The sequence below is a fragment of the Ambystoma mexicanum genome, chromosome 12 (assembly GCF_040938575.1).
Source record: "Ambystoma mexicanum isolate Mex_15411 chromosome 12, UKY_AmexF1_1, whole genome shotgun sequence".
Classification (NCBI taxonomy): domain Eukaryota; kingdom Metazoa; phylum Chordata; class Amphibia; order Caudata; family Ambystomatidae; genus Ambystoma; species Ambystoma mexicanum.
The window spans coordinates 1,059,190,901-1,059,212,179 of NC_090936.1; the positions used below are offsets into that span (position 1 = coordinate 1,059,190,901).

The 21,279-nt window shown below is 44.6% G+C and overlaps 1 protein-coding gene across 1 annotated transcript in view; it reads right to left on the minus strand.

The window, feature by feature from the left end:
- The window catches only part of ZC3HC1 (zinc finger C3HC-type containing 1), a 443,283-nt gene that overhangs the window by 344,628 nt on the left and 77,376 nt on the right, over nucleotides 1–21,279 (minus strand). The window contains exon 3 of the mRNA XM_069629598.1: nucleotides 20,986–21,136. Within this exon, the coding sequence (XP_069485699.1) occupies nucleotides 20,986–21,136 (151 nt within the window). The remainder of the gene's footprint in view (nucleotides 1–20,985; nucleotides 21,137–21,279) is intronic.

A 21,279-nucleotide genomic window follows, 5' to 3' on the forward strand; every position in this document is an offset into this window, starting at 1 on the left:
TTAGTTTTAAGACCAATCAGAAACTGTGTACTTAATGTTTATGAAGATGACATGTTTTAGAGTTAGGCATTTATTGACCAGCTGACAGTGGGCAGCCAATCACAATCCTAGTTCCTATACAATATTTACTTAGATGTTACCGTTAAGGCTATCCCGATCCCCAGAAGGTTTTTAATTATTTGCCACATAGTATGACGTCACTGTTGCCATATTTTAAGTATATTATCTAGTTTGTATGAAAAGGTTGTTGAGAGAAAGAGCATACGTCCGTTGATGTTCGTTGTAACTCCCTGTTTTAGATAAGTGTTAATAAAACAGTACTTGGTCATCTGCCGGAGTTGGTTCGGTTATATGGACTCTGAGTTATTCTGTTATTCTCCATTGCATGCACGTACCTAAAGGGCCCTAAACTCACGTGAGAGTTCCAAACTAGTTTGTCTCCAGTATTTCGGACAATCTGGCATCCTCACCATTAGCTGGAAGATCGCAGGGTTTCCTGTGGAGAGTGGCTGATAGAAAAACTTGCAAGAAGAATTGAGACGGTGGGCAGGTTACCCTTTGGTGAAATCCCTGCCTGGTTACCACGAGCACTGCGGACAGAAGGCGAAGTGGTCAGATTGGAGGAGGAGTCGATTAACGAAGGCCTTGAGTCGATTAACGAATGGCGAGTAGACTAAGGGGAATGGCAAATAAGGGGACGGGAATCGGGATTGTGGTAATTTTTGAGCAACAGGAAATATTGTGAAGAGAAGAGGTAGAGCCTAAAAGCCCTGATTCAAGGGAGTTAGAAGGAGACATCTCAAACTACCAACGGGAGTAGAGTGAAATATAAAACGCGTAATCAGGATTAAGTAAGGTGATGTCTCAAACCCTGTATAGGGTATAAAGTAAAGGCAAAAGAAAAGGTGATCACAGTGTTTATAATGTGTAATGTTTGAATAGTCTGAATGTTGTTAGTTGAATATCGAAGAGCGATAGAGATTGTGAAAAATTGAAAAAGTTGAGGAGCAACAGTGACCTAGTATAGCAAAGCGATTGGCGCCAATGGAAAGAATAAGAGGCTTGAGCAGCGATTGATGGTGCTTGCTCATATTTGTTGTTTGATGGGGCCTCCCAAACAAGCTCCTGGCAATTCTAATTGAGCTCCACAAAAACACCTCGCTCATGGTAAGATTAGATGAGGCTGGGCATCTTTCCAATTCAATCAGCGTGGAGCAAGGTGTGCGACAGGGGTGTATAGGAGCCCCCTTCTTCTTCAACCTTTACTTGTCAGATTTGGGGGACTTTCTTCAAAAATGGACTATGGCAAGTCCCAAACTCACTTCCATTAAGGTTTTTTGGCTCACCTATGCAGACGACATTGTCTTGCTTGACAGGACAGCAATAGGCCTGCAGCACTTACTCAATGGGCTAAGTGAATACACTAAACGGACTACAAGTAAATCCAAGAAAGTCAAAAATGTTGGTGTTGAAACACCCAAAAAAGCAAATTAACTATGGTAAATGGTTTTTTGAAGGAGAAGCAATTACAAGGGTAGACAAATTAATCTACCTGGGCTACACAATGTTTGCCTATCCATCAGTGAGCAAAATGGAACTTGAAATCAGATCTAAAGCTGACAAAACAATACCTCAGATGAAAAAGATCTTCTTTGAGCTTTGTAAATTTTCAATCAAACCATTAATAAAGTTTTACAACGCCAAAGTAATCCCTGTGATACTGTATGGGATGGAGGCCCAACCAAAGCTGTGGGGCATAGACTGGCAACAGGTGGAAGGTCACATTTGGAAGAGCTCGTTGGGCCTGCCCAACTGTCTTCCCATTCAGGTCTTAAGGTTTGAGCTTGGCCTGAAATCACTGCAGAAACAGGTAACTTGGAGATTGCTATCCCTCTACAGGTCAATAATAACTCCACAAAAAGACACTCTCTATGAAGATGTTAATTATCATCTTCAAAAGGACAGCTCTAAGATTCTCCATCAGTTGGCCATAAAAGCTAAAAGAAATCTGGAAGGAGCCGATTCAACGGTAACCATCCTGATAGAGAATCCTTTGAAAGCAAAGAAGGAACTGGAAACAATGGACTGGATTAAAACAGGAGTGGAAAGGAGCCTGGTCAAACTGAAGAATAGTTTCCTAGTAGTGGAAAAAAAACTGGGAGAGTTGCCCAAGTATCTGCTAAAACATCCCAGCAGTGAATCAAGATATGTCTTTCTTAGGGCCCGCCTTAACCTAATTCATACAGGTGAGATCCTAAGTTTTAGAGGGCAAAGCCAGAATATCATATCATTTTGTAAAATTTGTGGAACTCAAAATAAGCAAAATCTGTGTCATTTACTCATAGAAGGCAAAGGAACTTAGATCTCTATTTCAGGAAATGTGTGCATAATATGGACTGCCTGCACTCAGAGAACTTTTGGAATCGCTTGGTCTCGGGGCATAACACCGCCCTGATGATTGCAGTGGGTCAAGTCCTTTCAAAACTTGGCATGACCCATTCAAGCTTTCGGCAGACCGGGACCAGTGCCTCTCCAGTCATTACGGCTTTATATACCAGTAGAAAGCAATAATGTAATTTGAGTTGCAGGCTCCTGGGGAAATGAGGGTTTCTTATTTTTTCTTATTTTTCATTTTTTTTTAATCTTTTCGATTTTCTTTTTAGCCTTCTATTCTATCGATGTTTCTTTTTGTTAAGCATGTTTTCCATTTTTGATGAAATGATTTGTTAGATAACTGTATTTTTACTGTGGTAATTAGACAACATTGCTGGTTTTTATATTTTGTAAACATCTATTTGATCCAAAAAAATTAAAAAAATAAAAAATTGTTATTTTAAAACATTGAAAAGTGGTGATTTAAGCCAACGTATAAGTTTTATTTAACAATCTGGTAAGTATCTACTGTCCAGCGAGACTTGTCATTATTGGGGATACACCTCTCATGCACCTATGCAAGACTCTGCCAAAGCATATGCCCAAGCTCAAACAGTATAGTATGGAATGGGTAAAAATCACAGCAGATAAAATGTTAATGCCGTGGCCACAAGGGGGATCATTGTCAACAGCAGTATTGCAACACATAACGACATACCTGCACGCTGTATACACAGGGAAGAAATGAAGAGAAAAGATTTGCAATTTTAGAGCTCTGCAAGATGCATCAAGAGGAAAGAGAAAACCTGCCATCTGAGGAGTGAATGCTTAATCAGCATAAGGAGGAAGGGGTTGAGCCCTCAGCTCCCCTTACCTCACCTGAAGCAAAGGGTGTTACTATGGAAGAAATAGGGGTGTATCCTTTAAAGGAATTGAGAGCAGCGTCGGGTGTAGTAATCAGATATATGAACACCCCCCATCCCCCGCTTATAGTAGTGACGATAGTCCGCAGGAGAAGAGAAAGGAAGAGATTTTTAAGATTATACAAGACAAGGAAGAAAAGAGTGAGCAGTCAAATTTGTCAACAGAAATAGACGGGAGATTAGGAGATGGAAAGGAGAGAAGGATAAGGCTGATGAGATAGCGTTTGTACAAAACGAATGGATGGGAGAACAGATGTTACTCAAAATAGATGGGAAAAGTATCGAGGAAATTAGGCAAAATGAAGATAAGGACGAACAAGAAAGAAAGGATAAAGAATGAGAGAAGAGATTGAAAGAGGATGAGCAGAAAAGGAAAAGCAGGGAGCGACGAGAGCTGATATATCAGGAGACTGAATGATAGAAGAAAGGGAGAGAAAGGAAAGAAAGGAGGAAGAAGCATGAAGATTAAGGGACAAAAGTTACAGAGACAAAGGGAAGAAGAGGAAAGAAAGTGAGGAGAAGAGGAAGAAAGAATTAGGGAGGGATGCAAGAAAGCAAAGGGAAATAGTTGAGGAAATAGAACGGAAAAGGAGACAGCAAGGTCTCGATGCCAGTCCCATTCATAAACAACAAATTAGGCCAAGCCCAGAAATACGATGGGACAGAGTGGCAGAGATTCTTCCGATAAAGAAAGTAACGCCATAAGTATCTAGAGTAGCGTTAGAAGAAGAAAGATTTGATGCGGAAAGTATTGGAGAGAGAATCGATAAGGTCTATCAACAGTTAAGGCGACGTAGCAAGTAAGGAGCATGAGGGAACGGTGATCGATCACCAGTACTTCAATCACAAAGTGAGGAGGGAAACCTGTTCAGTGATGAACATCGAGCATTGTCTTTAAGTTAAGCAGATGGAACTTGAATATGGGTGAAGGGGATGATAGTTATACTAGTTAGGGTCTAGATATGTCAGACAAAGATTCTGGTCTTGGGGCAGAAAGAGGAAGCGCGTGCGCCCCTGAAGGAAGTCTGCAAATGGATCAGGAAGTGAGATGGTCGGATTTGGAACAACCTAAAGATAAGACCAGATCCCATAGCATATCCTGTGAAAAGGGAGGGTCGCCACCATATGTTAGCAGGTTAAGGTCATTACTACAAGGAGACAGACCGGGACGATTATCCCTGCCATGGATAGTCTAATAGTGGGATCCGACTATGGGACGGGGTTTACGCAGTTTCCCTTGTTAGAGAAAGGGGAAGCAAGACTGCAGTATATTCCATGGCCACAGATGGACAAGGATAACTTAAAATGCAAACTCCCTCGTATGACTTTGGTTGCTGGGAAATGGATTTGCAAATTAGAAAAAATGACAGGAGGAAATACATTGGCCGTAGGGGACATAAAAGGTCTCCTGGCAGCCATTCTTGGAGAGAGGGCCGATGACATATGGAGAGCGGGATATTCAGTGTGACTGCACAGAATACAGCGTATGATAGGGCGCTGTTTAATAATTGTACAGCAGATGTTTGGAGGGCACTCAGGGTACAGTATCCTGACATCAGATATGGGTGCAATTATGACACGTAATATGAAGGAAGATGAAGACCCCATCACTTACATTCAGGATATTCAAGAGAAATGGCAACTTGAAATTTGCGAGCCGCGGGAAAAAGACAGTGGCATTATTTTACCACATTTTATGTCAGGGGTTGCGTGAGCTAGCACAGAGGCAGATTAAGAAACAAGCAGGGATGCAAGCGAAACCATGAGCTGAGATACAATTGACAATAGGGCACCATTGTCGGTTATTACAAGAGAAAAATAAGAAGAAGGATGAGAATAGAAAAAGAGGATGCCAAAAAAGTTCAGAAAGAATTGTCAAAATTTGGCACAGAAGGGGCGGTATTGACAAACGGAGAAGGATTGGGAATGCAGGAAGCAATGGGTGCATCAAAGTCGAATACTCTGCACCCGATGGTCCAAGGTAGATATGGGTTTACACCACGAGAAAGAGGTATGGGTTATAGAGGAAGAGGAGGTGGATTTCAAAATAATTAAGGTAGGTACACAAAATGAGAATCAGAATGCTCAAGGAGGATATAATCAAGGAGGGACTAATAGGAGAGTTCCTCCAGTATGTTGGAATTGTGGAATGACAGGACATATTGCGCGCATATGTGGGAGCCAAGAGAATGTACAGAATGGACAGTTCTCTAGAGGGAGGGCAGCTTACACTCCACCATATTGCACACAGAGCAGAGAAGGCTGTGCCCAGGATCACACACCTTATCAGACAAGTGCCGTGAGTGCAACAGGTACCACAGCAGGGACAGTGCAAATGAATCTGCCAAAAGAGCAGTCGCAACACGCCCTTATGCAGACACAGCAATATGCTAACACAGGACAAGTATTGACACCCAGAATAGAAGGTGTCACTGTGGTAGGAGGAAATCCTTTCAGAGGGACGGGGATGAGCTTGTATCCACAACAGGACAGCTCACAGGGTGACTTGATGTGTCCAGCACAATCTGCGACACCAGACCCCCCCCCCCCCAGGAGGAACCAAGGGTGGATGTGACGATAGGGGGAAAGTTCCTTTTCTTTTCTTGTAGACACTGGAGCAACTTGTTCGCGTACACAAGAGGGAAAATATCCAATGTCAGGTATTGCCATGAATGCTCAAGGGTTCTCTGGAGCTACGAGTCGAGTTCCTTTTACCGATAAATTACCAGTCTCTATAGGAGAATGTGACATGTCCATTCCCTTGTTATATTCACGACAGACAACGGTTAATATTTTGGGAAGAGATTTAATTAAACTTAACATGACAATTTCATTTACTGATCAAGGAATAGTGTGCTCCACTCCAGGAATGCACTATTTAAATGTGGGAGAGTTCATACTGGGGTTTACAGGGCAGGTGGCTCTGCAAGGCATTCCGGTAGATCCAGAGATGTTTCTATATGGAGTAAGCATTTTACTAACATGGCTACCTGGCCTGGTGGTAACGATTATGAGAATACCTGATGAATTTCTGTTTAGACCACGAACACCTATGGATGAGGAAGGTGGGCAGACCATTCCTATAGAATTGGAAGTAGCCATAGTATGAAGAGAAATGGCAGTGCTCGAAGGGGGAGACAATGAGGGTAGAGTGTGGAGAACAGTGATAGCTCTTGAGGAAGGATATACATTCACTGACATAACTGATGATGATATGTTCGGGGAAGACCGAAGTGGTGTTCTTCATGAGCATTACATATTGGATCAGGATAGAGAAAAGGGAAGTCCCACAGCGAATGGCGATAATGCGGCAAAGACCAGTATTTTTTCAGGAATATTTGGAAAAAGTGTTAAGTGTCCTTTGGACTACAGGCCCTTATGATGTAGGTTTATTGAAGGGGATACGAGAGGTTAAAATAAAGCTTATACCAGAAGTGATTTTATCTTGAGCAAAACAGTACCTCATGTCTCGAGAAGCTGATGAGGTTATATTTCAGCACTGATAATCAGGGGATTCTGGTGCCATCAGAGTCATCGTGTAATAGCGCAGTGTATCTGATTAAGAAATCTAAAATGGGGGGGGGGGTCATGGAGATTTATTCAGGATACAAAATCAATTAAACAGATTATGGATGCAGAGTTTACTTTAGTTCCTAATCCGGCAACGATATTGTGCAGCATCCCAGTGGAAGCTCAATATTTCACTGTGATTGATTTTTCTCGATCCTGTTGCACAAGGACTCACAAGATTTGACTTCCTATACATTTTGCCAAAAAAAGACTGAAACATACTAGGCTGCCCCAAGGGTACTGTGAGTGCCCATTGATCTTTAACAGAGTCCTACAGATAGATCTAGGAAATATTGATCTCAAAAGCACAGTGATACAGTACGTAGACAACATTTTGATTTGCAGCACCACAGAAGATGAGTGCAGACAGGATTCTGTTCAGTTGATGACTATTCTAGCAGACAAGGGACAAAGTAGACAAGGACAATCTACAATACTGCCAAGAAGAGGTGTTGTATATAGGTCAGTTGATTTTGCATGAAGGAAAGAAAGCGACACCTGAGAGAGCTGAGGCAATGATGAAAACCTCAAAACCAAACACAGTGAGACAGATGCAACAGTTTTGGCGTTTATGGAACTATGTTAGAGCCTGGGTATTTGATTATAGCACATATACGAGGCCACTTCTACAAGCATTAAAGAAAGCGCCAGTTGGTAAAACACAACCAGAAGGAACTAAAGAAATGGAGGAAGGATTTGAAGAGTTGAAAAAAACTATTTGCACAGCCTGTTTTAGGAATTCCCAATTATGCTAAGGAAATAGATTTGTTTTCTCACATAAATGGGACAGTCATGACAACAGTGCTTACGCAGAGAACCACATTGGGGTACAAAACATTGGCATACTACAGTGGAATTTTAGACCCAGTTATAAGAGGACACTTCCCTTGCGAACAATCTATGGCAGCTGTTGCGTTCTAGAATCCTACAAGTATTGTCATGGGCTGCTCTATGACCCTCTTTGTGGAGCATGCTCTATTTGCCCTTTTAGAGAAACCCAAGGGGACATTGACATCCCAAAGAGCTTCAGCTTATTAGGTAATGATTTCTAAACCGGCAATTAAAATCGTAAGATGTAAAATAATGAACCCTACCACAGTTATAGCTGAGCCAGTAGAAGACGGTGATCATGTACATGACTGTGCTAATTACGTTTCATTTTATGATGATATACCTTGTGTGAAAGAGAATGCCTTAGCAGGAGGGTTGATTCTCTTTATTGATGGTTCTTTGCAAAAATGGACCAGACTGGTGGAGAAAGGCATTCAGGCGCCGCAGTAATAAGACACAGGTTAAATGCAGACTTTGAAGTAGTGGTGACTGCAAGGCTACCGTCTCATTTTTCAGTGCAAGCAGCAGAATTAGTAGCATTTATTGCTGCACTTGACAAACATGAAGGGCAGGAAGTGACGTGTACAGTGACTCAGCCTATGTGTCATCAACCGTACACGCAGGGTTACCACGTTGGAAAAAGAGGGGCTACCTCCGCACAGATGGCTGCCCAGTGTAGCATGCATCCTTATTGGATAGGCTCATTAAGGCACTACAACTCCCAGTAGACATAGCGGTCATTAAATGCGCAGCGCATACTAAGCAAACAGATTTTATCTCTTGTGGGAACAAAGCCGGACACGAGGAAGCCAAAAGAGTAGCATAGTCCCCATAAATGTCAGGTTTTGGCACTGAGAAAATGTAGTTACAACCATGCTAATGCAAGAGGGGCTTAATAAGTTGTTGATAACCCAATTAACAGAGCATCAAGGAAGTGCGCCACAGGAAGAGCAAGAATTATGGAAACGTAGGGGGTGTTCTTTATCCCCCACGGAAGCATTATGGCAACAGTACAGCACTGGGAAGCCAGTGATGACAGTAACTTTATTAAAGGTTGTGCTCGAACAGCTGCATTACCCCGCGCATGTAACTAGAGAAAGTCTTGCTGCTACGATTGCAGAAGACTGGTTCATCCGTAATTTGTTGGAACATGTTGCACTATTTATGGTGAACTGCACTGTGTGTGAAATGTTTCCTGCAGAGAGAACAATTAGAGGGTTAATACCTAGACGAATGGTCTGTTTCAGCATTTACATATGCAGCAGATATGTAATGGATATAGGTATCTATTAGTGGTACTGTGTCCTTTCTCTAGGGGGATTGAGGCAAGTCTGTGTACACACCATGATGCCACTTGCGCAGCAATGTTTTTAGTGCAGGAAGTATTCCCGAGATGGGGTGTGTGTGAGGTGCTAAGATCCGATAATGGGCCGCATTTTGTCAATGACCTATTTGAACAGATAGGGCTTCTACTGAATATAAAGCACTAGTTTTCTTCTGCTTATCACTCGCAAGCAAATGGAAAATGTGAGAGACTCAACGGCCTCCTCAAGGAAAGGATTGTCAAGATCAAATTGACTTTGAAAAAGGGATGGCTGTATTGCCTACCCCTAGCCTTATATGCCATTCGGAATCAGCCAGGATCAGACCACCACCTCACCCTGCACGAGCTAGTCACAGGGCATCAAATGGGAACGGCCCTTACACCTCCGTCTAGGAGTAGAAGTGATGCCCAGAATGTAGCAAAAACATTAGGTGATGAGCTGCATGATTATTTGACATGCATGACCTCTAGTATTTCTTTCATTTGAAGTGCCAGGGGAGTCGGTCTAAGAACACAGAAGAAGATAATTCGGCAACCAATCCAAGCGAACTAGTACCACCACCTAAGTTATATGTTGGAGACCTATTACTCACGGCCCTTTTATCATTGAATAAGTGTCCCCTTCTGCTGCCAAGATACAAGGAAGAAGAACTTCTCAACACCTAGGTGATGAGAAGATTTATAAAGACAAGACCTGCCCTCCCAATGTTGGGAGGGCAGGTCTCACCTGGCAAGAAGGCAAGGCAAGAATAAGAATTTCAGCACGTACAGACCTGATCGATGACCAAGAAGAAGGATGATAAAACAACGTGTGATTAATACATGCTTCATTTGGAATGGAATTCAATGAACACTCCCTATAGATATTTTAGCAGAGGGTAAAAAGACTTGCAGAGAATTCCAGGAATTTTGAAACAGACTTTTAGAAATACATATTGAAGCAGAAAAGAATGCATCAGAAATATGCCTAAACATCAGATCTTGATCAGAAATTAGAAACGAGATCAGTATCCAAATTAATTTTGTGAAGAATATTTGTTTTAAGTGCTCAAACATATGGTACTTGCCAATAGTGACATTCATCGGCTTGTGCTTACTGTCTTTGTGTTCATACTTCAGTCTTACCCTGCTCTTGTTAGAAGAGACTTTAACAGTCACACTTTCTTACAGGGTCTAAAAACGGCCCAGTGATGAGAAGACTCCTTATTGCTATAATTGAACAGATTTTATGGTTACAAAGAAACTTGATGATTGTATTAGAAATGATTAATTAAGAGAGCGGCACGGTTCTAGAAAATGAACAAGTGCAACGAACATTAGGGTGGCGCAAGAGATGGATACATATGTTCTTATGCATAATATACGTTTGCATGATTGTTCTCTCTGTCTTTATGTTCCTCATCTTTCACAGTCTCTATCATGTTAGTACTTCTACTGAAGATGTCCCTAGGGTTCTCCCTACTGTAAAAACTACTTTTGATTTAACTCTATGATTACTATACAGATTTTGGGAGACACAAAAGAGATGCAGAGGAAGATAGTTAAGGGATAAATACCCATCTAGATAACACAGCACACCTGGGGAATAACATGTGGTACCAACACAGAGAAAAGTGGGGGAGAAGGCATCCAAGGAGGGTTGCTACATCTGCTCTCTCATCCTCTATGCCATGAATACAGTATACACTTTCATTGCCAGAGAGGTTCCAGAGCATGATGCAAAGTGCCCCAGTCATCTTGCAACATATACAACTCGAGGACAATTCCAAGGAAGCTGGGCGACCTTGCGATGGAGATCGGAAGTGTCATTTCCATACCAGGATGACTATATCAAAATGCTACAAATGGAAAAGGAGCCTGGATGGAAGAGCAAGATGCTTGTGTATCCTGCTGCGGGACAGGACGAGGTGATCATTGAAGAGATGAACAGAATGAATTGCCCTGATGTGACAGAAATAGCAAAGTCACCTGGATGTTGAGAACAAACTCAACTATTGATCTATGGACGAGGGAATTCCAAGAAGGGATGGGAAGAAGAAATGATGTCCTGTGCAGCTCACCTGCTGAAAACAGATCACGTACAAGAGGTGCAGAAGGTGAATGATGGGTGCTTAAAGTCTTGGGCTAAACACTCCAAACTACTGACATGCACAGAAGAAGAATCATGCCCAGTAGTTGTAATCCCATTGGTTAATGTGACACTGGTCTTCCGAAGACATGGAAATAATCACGTGGGATATAACAAAGAATGCAAAACCACAATTGGCGTTACTAGGATGGGAAGAGACAGCCGTCCTTATGGACAGATATTGGGCTTGTGCATCTGGAGCTTACATAAAGTTGCCCAAGGATTGGGGAGGAGTATGTTCTTTGGTGGTCATCCATGTTCCAGCATTAGTGATTCCTCAATGCGACCTGAACATTGGTGAATTTTCAAAAGTGGATGCCCATATGAGAAAAAGATCACTTGAACAACTCAGTCGGATAAGAATAGAGAATTATTTCTCAGCCAAATCAATAAGAGCATATGACTCCATTCCTGAGGAACACAGGTTGTTCAGCAAAACTGCCACAATATTTACGACTATATCCATGCCTGGGATCCAGACAGTAGTAAATGCCAAATGGCTACTGATCACCAGATGGGAGCTTCTGCAGACAATCAATGCTACCATAAAGGGATTCAATGCTATCAAGGATGAGCTGAGGGCCATATGACTGATGACCCTGCAGAACAGATATGTCCTTGATATGATCACAGCGATGGATGGAGGAGTTTGCGTCAAATGCCCTCTAATAAAGAGCAAAATGGGACCTTAACAGAGGCCATAACGTTATTGACAGACCTGCATATCAAGATGGAAGATGGGACAGATGACATTGAAGGTTGGCAAATATATTCAAGATTCTTGAAGTAATATTAGTGATAGTGAAGTTCAGTTTCTGTGTAATCAGGATAGAGATTGCCCAATGCAAGAAAACAGCCAAGAAGGTGGTAGGAATGAAGATGATAATCGAAATGGAAACTGAATCTTACACCAAGGAACTGACTGATGAAGCTGTCAGAAAATATATAGAGACCAGCATTGTAGCGCCGGAAAGAACAAAGTTTCTGTAGCTGAAGAATCATAAGAAGTACGTGGGACGATGAGGCTATTGTACTCCGAATGGACAATGTAACTACATGACCTGGAGTGTAGATGAATATGCCAAATCAGCTGGCACCCTGAGGGGGGTGATGAAGATATGGACGCCAAAGAAGCACTTATTCAAGAGAAAATACCACAATGTGGAAACAACTGAGGAGGTGGTCGAAGACTCGACCAGAGAGGAGAACGTAGAGGAGCAGCTGCATGCCTCTGCAAGAAATCCCACCCCCTTACCTCCTCTATGTTGGAAGCTTGAGATCATGCTGTGTTTGACACCAGCAGTTGTGCCAATACCGCAGCATATATTCAAAAGAAGATACCAATTAGGACAACCCTATCGAATGTATGCCCGAATAGACGACAATCTGAGGGAGAAACTCCCTGAAGGAATATGCAAAAGAGCAAAGAAAGAAGTCTGTGATGTCAGAAGAGAGTATGAACAACGTCTCCAAATATTGGCTGAAAAGGATGTATGGATCCTACAGAAACTAATGACGGAGTGAAGAATCGAGTGAAGAAGATTACCCATGCACGGAGTGGTGCAGAGAATCAACCGTTCAATAACTGTACAGACGCTGAAACGCAAGGCAGACTAAGTCATCATAGAAGCTCGCTATACGTAGTGAGTAGAATGCAGTGAAAGCCGTCGTTGTATAGAGGCTGGACATTGAAATCATGCATTTAGTAAGCTAGGACCCTTGAAGAAGAAAGGGAGACTTGTGTTGCAGCAAAGATAAGCTGAAATCGTGGAGTTGCATGGCGAGGTTGTCTGGCCTGCAGTCAAGACTGAAGCAGCGAAGGTCAGCTATCTATTCTAGAAAGGAGCCAGCGTAAAAGGGATGAACCATCCCTTGTTAAGGTGCAAAGAAGGAACGCCAAGGGTGCCAAGTTTTACTCATTGAAAACATTTAAAAGCTGCAAAATGGACCAAATCGTGGTCTCCTGTCACGTGAGCCAAGGATGAAAATAGGGTTGAACTTGGAGTCCTAGAACAACGATAGCGAGTGCCTACACTCCCATGTATTCCCAGAGACAAGGATATTTGCAAGGCCAAGTTCAAAGACAACCTTCATGGCAGAAGGCATGGGCGATGAGATGTTGAGCTACTTGGGTGTTGAGGTAGAGTCAGGCCCACCTCCTTGCACCTGAGTCTGGGCTTACGTGCTGCTAATTGAACCTAATGTTTCAGACATGGCACAAGCGTGCCAACCAATTGTAGAGGTCCATATAACAAAGGACCAATCAGAAACTGTGTACTTAATGTTTTTGAAGATGACATGTTTTAGAGGTAGGCATTTATTGACCACCTGACAGTGGGCAGCCAATCACAATCGTAGTTCCTATACAATATGTACTTAAATGTTCCCCCTTAAGCCTATCCCGATCGCCAGTAGGTTTTTCATGGTTTGCCACATAGCATGAAGTCACCTTTGACATATTTTGAGTATATAATCTTGTTTTTATGAAAATATTGCTGAGAGAAATCGAGCGTACGTCCGTTGATGTTTGTTGTAACTCCCTGTTTTAGATAATTGTTTGTCATGATGCCCGCTCCCGGGGAGCCGGTTCAAGCCCTGCGTCCCCGAAAGCGGACATCCAGTCCCCAAGGAAGGACCCAGCAACCCCATATAGGGGACCTTTGGACAGTGTCCTGGCGCCTATGGCGCCAGGCTCATAAAAGACATCACTCCTGGCGCCATAGGCGCCAGGCTCATTATGGGAGTGCTTGGGTGCACTTGCCTGATGCAGACCATGCTGCAGGATCCCGGCCTCCTTGAGGCCTGAAAGGAACTACTTTACCTGTGGGACTAATTTACCATCCGGGCGTGGTCAGGTAAGGATACATACCTGATTGGAGGAAGGATACATACCTGGAACTTCTTCCAAGGCTATTTAAACCCCACCCGAACAGCCACACGTGCTTCGCGTTGTTCTGCATCTAGCAGCTGGAAGCTCACCGTGTCTGCTCCTGCATCCTGACTTCTGCCACGACTGCCAGCATCCTGGATCACCTGCAAAGGAAGAGAAGAAGAGAACAGAAGAAGGAAAAGTCCTTACTTGCTAAATCCGCATGCCGGGACATCTCGCCGACAATCCTGAAAAGGAAGACTTTAATTTAAAAGCTCATTGCGTCGATCGCTGCAGCGCCGCATTCCACTCACCTTTACAGGGCGCCTCCAGGTTCAGCAGCGATCATCCGGATTCGCAGTCACGCCCCAGCGCCTAGGGAGAAAAAGACCAGAACAAAAGGTGAGAGAGAGAAGGGAATAAGGAAAGCTAAATCTCCATGTTAAGACTTACCTGTTGATTCATTCCCTCTTCATTTCGGGTCCGCGCCGCATCCTGGCATTTCCGGACCCCGGCCCCTAAGGGGAAAAAGAGACATCAGCGTTAATGAGCGAATGAAAAGACATTACCAAAAAACACTCATTAAAGACTTACCTGATTTCTACAAGGATTTCACCTCTCATCTCGGGTCGGTGCCTGTTCCCCGGCATTCCGTACCCCGGCCCCTATGGGGAAAAAGACACTAGCATTAGTACATTAATGCATGGACACAAGGGGAACCTCTTATCAAACAACTTAGCTGGAAGCCAAGCAAGTTTGGTTCTCACCAATCTGAAAATCCAGTGAAGTAACTGGATACCAACGCGCCCCTGCATCAGAAGCAGGATGGAGAGCTTGTCCTTCCAGACCCAAAGAAGGATACTTCTGCGAGCCAGGCAAGCCAGATTTGGGGGCCCGGTCCAGTCCATCTTCCGAACCCTGCGCATCACCTTAGAAGAGGTCACAGCAGCGCGAACCAGGCCAGCGCCTCCGTGGGAGTCAGGTGAGCGTAACAGAATGCGAAGCCTTCCTACAAATTCCCACCCAGGCGCTATGGAAAGTTCTGAGACTGATCAGTTGGCCCAATTACTGGGGGAATTACGGGCCGAAGTACATGCCGCTCGTCAAGAGACTAATGCCCTCAGGAGGGAATTAATAATATCAAAGGAAAGAACTGATGACCTGGCCAGACAGCTTTTGCAAGGTTAAGCTGGGCAAACTCCTCTACCCGGTTGCGGAGGGAACCCCGCTCCTGTGGTTTCCAGTAACCCTGTGCAGATTAATCTACCTCGAAACATGCCGCTGGCCCCACCCGAACACTTTGCTGGGGACCCCAAATGATTCGCCGTATTCATGAATCAGTGTCGTTTGCACTTCCTATGCAGACCTGGGGCCTTCCCTAATGATCAGACCAAGGTAGCCTTTGTATTGTCATATCTCAGCGGCTGCGCTGCCGATTGGTCAGTTCCACTGGTTACTCAAGATGACCCGATTCTCCGTGATTTTCAAAGGTTTCAAGCAAGCATGGAAAGGTTATTTGCTCGACACTCTCAGGGGCAGGCTCTGGATGACGAACTTCTATCCCGGCGACAGGGCAATCAGGACCTCCTATCCTATATTGCAACCTTTAATAGACTAATTGTGGAAACGGGATGGCCAGAGGATAAAAGAGTCACATTGTTTTATCGAGGCCTTCGCGGAGAACTTAAAGATGTCTTGGCCCAAGTTGTAAATCCGCCCCAAGAATGCACAGAGTATATAGACTTAGTGGTCCAATTGGATCACAGACTTCAAAACAGAAAAGCAGATCGGTCCAGGTTTGAGACCCGGGTGTTGGTCAAGACCCATGCTAATCCCAAGGGAGTTGATGTCTCTGAGCCTATGCAAATTGGAGGGGTTAAAGGACCCTTAACTCAAAAGGAACGTGAAAGGAGGTGGCAGTTAAAATTATGTCTTTATTGTGGGAATTCTGGATACTTTCTACGAGATTGCCCGGCAAAATCGCCCCGAAAGGCGGTAGGAGCCGCTGATAAAAACCATGAAGACTCCGTTTCGGGAACCGACTCCGCCCGACAAGTGTAGGGGTCCGCTTGCCGAGCTTGAAAACAAACTCTCAGACCTCGCATTTCATTGTGCCAATGGTTCTCGTAGATCCAGAACAGCCTAAGCGGTTGCATGCAATAAAGGCATACATCGATAGTGGGGCTATTGGAAACTATGTGGATCGTGAATTGGTCTCTAGGATTAACCTCCCTCTCCGTCCTAAAACCAGCAAAGATGTCATCACCACAGTTGATGGAACTGAAATTGCCTCTGGACCGGTAACACATTCCACTACTGAGGTGACTCTTATTGGTCCTGACGGCCATCGGGAGGGTGTTGTGTTTGATGTAATGAAGGCTCTACAGTTTCAGGTTATTCTTGGAATCCCTTGGTTAGAGACACATAATCCTCGAATTGATTGGCGAGCTAAGAGAATAACCTTCCCGGATTGTACACAAACCTGCTACCCAGAAAACCTGAAGATTAATCTAGCATCTGTAACCTCTGCCTCCATGCAACTACCTCTGGAATACCAAGACTTTCAGGACGTCTTCCAAAAGGAACAGGCCAACACGTTACCTCCTCACAGATCGTACGATTGCCAAATCGATCTGGTGCCCGGTGCACAACCCCCTTGTAGCAGGATTTATGCCCTTACCAAACCTGAGAATCTGCATTTGAGACAATATTTGGATCAATACCTAGCTAATGGTTTTATTCGCCCGTCAAAGTCCCCGGCATCCTCGGCTTTGTTCTTCGTGCCCAAAAAAGAAGGCGACCTTAGAACTTGTATCGATTACCACGCATTGAACCAGATAACGATTAAAAACCGTTATCCTCTGCCTCTGATCCCTGAACTCCTTGACCAGGTGAAGGACACTTGCATATACACCAAGTTAGATCTCCGGGGGGCTTATCATCTGGAACGAGTTAAAGAAGGCGACGAATGGAAAACTGCCTTCCGTACTAAATACGGATTATTCGAGTACCAGGTGATGCCTTTCGGATTGTGTAACGCGCCGGCTGCCTTCCAATACTTCATGAATGATGTCCTTCGGGAACACATCGATGTTTGTGTTGTCGTATATATCAATGACATTCTGGTGTACTCCTCTTCGGAATCTGATCACAGAAAACACGTCAGGGCAGTACTTGAAAAACTGCGCCAACACAAACTATTTGCTAAATTGGAGAAATGTGTTTTCCATACCACAGAAGCCGAGTTTCTAGGTTTCATCCTGACACCCAAAGGAGTCCGAATGGACTCAAGAAAAGTGGATGCCATCCTCAAAAGCCATCACCTAGCTCTGTAAAAGGGGTTCAAAGCATGCTCGGCTTTGCCAATTTCTATCGCAGGTTTATCCCGGAATTTTCACGCGTGGTACAACCCATTACTGCACTCTTGAGGAAAAATAAACGTTTTGAATGGTCTGAAGAAGCCGAGCAGGCCTTTCAGGATTTAAAAGCTAAGTTTACCTCCGCACCTATATTGAAACACCCGCGTCCAGATCTCCCTTATGTCGTCGAGACTGACGCATCCAGCCTAGCCATGGGAGCTGTCCTGTCCCAAAGAGATCCCGAAACCAACCAACTGCATCCCGTAGCATTTTGGTCCAGAAAATTCTCGGCACCCGAGGTTAATTATGCAATCACGGACAAAGAACTGTTAGCCATTAAGTCCGCTTTTAAAGCCTGGCGGCATTATCTGCTTGGCGCTCGACATACCATCACAGTGATCACTGATCACCGGAATTTACAGTATTTGAAAACCGCCAAGGCTCAGTCATCACGGCAGCTCCGATGGGCTTTGTTTTTCGCTGAATTTGATTTCGTGATTACCTATCGACCTGGCTGCAAGAATGGCAAAGCAGACGCCTTATCCCGAATTGGAATGGGAGAATCTGATACAAACTCAGAACCAGTACCAATAATTCCTGAACAGAGGATTCTAGGCATGACTTCGTTACAGACGCTTGAAGACATTCAAGCCAGAGTGAAACAACTCCTGGACCCTACAACCTTACAGGAATGGATACAAAAGGGATCAGACTTTACCATAGATAATGGTTTACCTTATTTCCAAGGAGGCTTATTCCTGCCACATAAGGAATTACACGAACTAGTTATTTCCGGTTATCATGATACATTAATAGAGGGACACCCCAGTATTGCCAAGACAGAGGAAAAGGTGAAACGACAATTTTGGTGGCCCTCTTGGCGAAAAGATGTTAAATCTTTTGTGATGTCCTGTGGTGTTTGCGCCCAAAATAAAAGTCAAAAGAAAAGACCAGCCGGTCTCCTTCAACCTCTAGACATACCACCAGCACCCTGGCACACCCTATCAATGGATTTTATTACGGACCTGCCTCCTTGTTCGGGGTACAATACTATTCTGGTAATTGTGGATTTGTTTTCCAAAATGGCCCACTTTATTCCTTTGAAAGGTTTACCTTCAGCTCCTGTCCTAGCCAAAGAATTCCTCGAAAATATTGTTCGGCTACATGGATTCCCATCTATACTAATCTCTGACCGGGGAAGCCAATTCATTTCCCACTTTTGGTGCAAATGTTGTCAAATGGCGCAGATCGACGTAAGATTATCGACCAGTCACCACCCCCAGACCGATGGTCAGACCGAGAGGACAAATCAGACCCTTGAACAGTACTTACGGTGTATGTTACAGCAATCTGAAAGCAACTGGAAAGACATTCTTTGGATAGCCGAATACGCATAGAATAATTCGGTACACTCTGGAACTGGCCACAGTCCTTTTTATACTTTGTTTGGGCATCACCCTCGAACCTCAAACCTTGACTGACCTCAGAACCTCGGAATGCCTGCAGTGGAACATCTGCATTCTACAATTACCCAAGCCTTCAAAGAGGCAACTACGCATTTACAACAAGCCAAGAGAAAATACAAGGAGAATGCTGATCTACATCGGAGTGAAGCACCTCCGTATCAGATTGGGGATCCAGTGTGGTTAGCTACCAGACATTTACCACTCAAAGGGCCTCAAACTTTTAACCCAAAATATCTGGGACCTTATTCTATTATGGCAATAATTAACCCAGTGGCTGTTAAACTTGATTTACCAGCTAGTATGCGAATTCACCCTGTTTTTCATGTGTCACTTCTGAAACCAGTGGTACCCGGAACCCGACTACTCAAACCTCCAGAACCTATTCTAATAGATGGGGAGCCCGAATTCGAAGTGAAGAACATTTTAGACTCAAAAATGTTTAGGTCAAAACTGTTCTACCTAATTGATTGGAAGGGGTACGGACCTCAGGAGAGGTCGTGGGAACCCAGCGACCATGTGCATGCACCTCGATTAGTCAGGAAATTCCACCGACTCTTCCCAGACAAACCAAAACCCCCGTAGGGAACAACCTTGGGGGGGAGTGCTGTCATGATGCCCGCTCCCGGGGAGCCGGTTCAAGCCCTGCGTCCCCGAAAGCGGACATCCAGTCCCCAAGGAAGGACCCAGCAACCCCATATAGGGGCCCTTTGGACAGTGTCCTGGCGCCATAGGTGCCAGGCTCATTATGGGAGTGCTTGGGTGCACTTACCTGATGCAGACCATGCTGCAGGATCCCGGCCTCCTTGAGGCCTGAAAGGAACTACTTTACCTGTGGGACTAATTTACCATCCGGGCGTGGTCCGGGAAGTATACATACCTGGAACTTCTTCCAAGGCTATTTAAACACCACCCGAACAGCCACACGTGCTTCGCGTTGTTCTGCATCTAGCAGCTGGACGCTCAACGTGTCTGCTCCTGCATCCTGACTTCTGCCACGCCTGACAGCATCCTGGATCACCTGCAAAGGAAGAGAAGAAGGAAAAGTCCTTACTTGCTAAATCCGCATCCCGGAGACATCTCGCCGACAATCCTGAAAAGTAAGACTTTAATTTAAAAGCTCATTGCGTCGATCGCTGCAGCGCCGCATTCCACTCACCTTTACAGGGCGCCTCCATGTTCAGCAGCGATCATCCGGATTCGCAGTCACGCCCCAGCGCCTAGGGAGAAAAAGACCAGAACAAAAGGTGAGAGAAAGAAGGGAATAAGGAAAGCTAAATCTCCATGTTAAGACTTACCTGTTGATTCATTCCCTCTTCATTTCGGGTCCGCGCCGCATCCTGGCATTTCCGGACCCCGGCCCCTAAGTGGAAAAAGAGACATCAGCGTTAATGAGCGAATGAAAAGACATTATGACAAAACGCTCATTAAAGACTTACCTGATTTCTACAAGGATTTCACCTCTCATGTCGGGTCGGTGCCTGTACCCCGGCCCCTATGGGGAAAAAGACACTAGCATTAGTACATTAATGCATGGACACAAGGGGAACCTCTTATCAAACAACTTACCTGGAAGCCAAGCAAGTTTGGTTCTCACCAATCCGAAAATCCAGTGAAGTAACTGGATACCAACGCGCCCCTGCATCAGAAGCAGGATGGAGAGCTCGTCCTTCCAGACCCTAAGAAGGATACTTCTGCGAGCCAGGCAAGCCAGATTTGGGGGCCTGGTCCAGTCCGTCTTCCGAACCCTGCGCATCACCTTAGAAGAGGTCACAGCAGCGCGAACCAGGCCAGCGCCTCTGTGGGAGTCAGGTGAGCGTAATATTGTTAATAAAACAGTGCTTTGCCATCTTCCGGAGTTAGTTTGGTTATTTGGACTCTTGCATGCACGCTCCTAAAGGTCCCTAAGCTCAAAGACACCCAGTAAGTAGCATCACTACCAAATCTGGTACATTCGAGATGGAGCAAGGAGGGCGATAGCTGAAACATACCATGGAGCTCCACATTTCTGCGAGAATCTTCTTTTACTCAGGGGGTGGAGTCACAATAATACTTGGGAGATTAAAAAATGGGCTGTCGAGTTGGCCAAAAGCTTCCTCCAATGGTTTAAATGAATTCTTGCAAGGCAGAAAGGGGTATACGTACACTGGCTGAAGTCAAATGTTGGATGCAGGGTCATGCAGAGGAGGGCCTGGCAGCTCGAGCACCTCAGCATGTCACTCTCAATGTTGATCCAGCCATACTGGGCACAGGCCAAGGGTGACAGCTCATGAGGCTTTCCCGCCCACTTGAGGGAGTGCACAAGTCAAGGATCATGATTTGCAAACCTAGTGCCACTAACACCCCCTCCACCCCCGAACATCATCCAGGAAAATGGGTCAGGATGCATGTCACCACCCCTTTTATATGCCCAAAGTTAAGGTAAGCAGGAATCTTTTC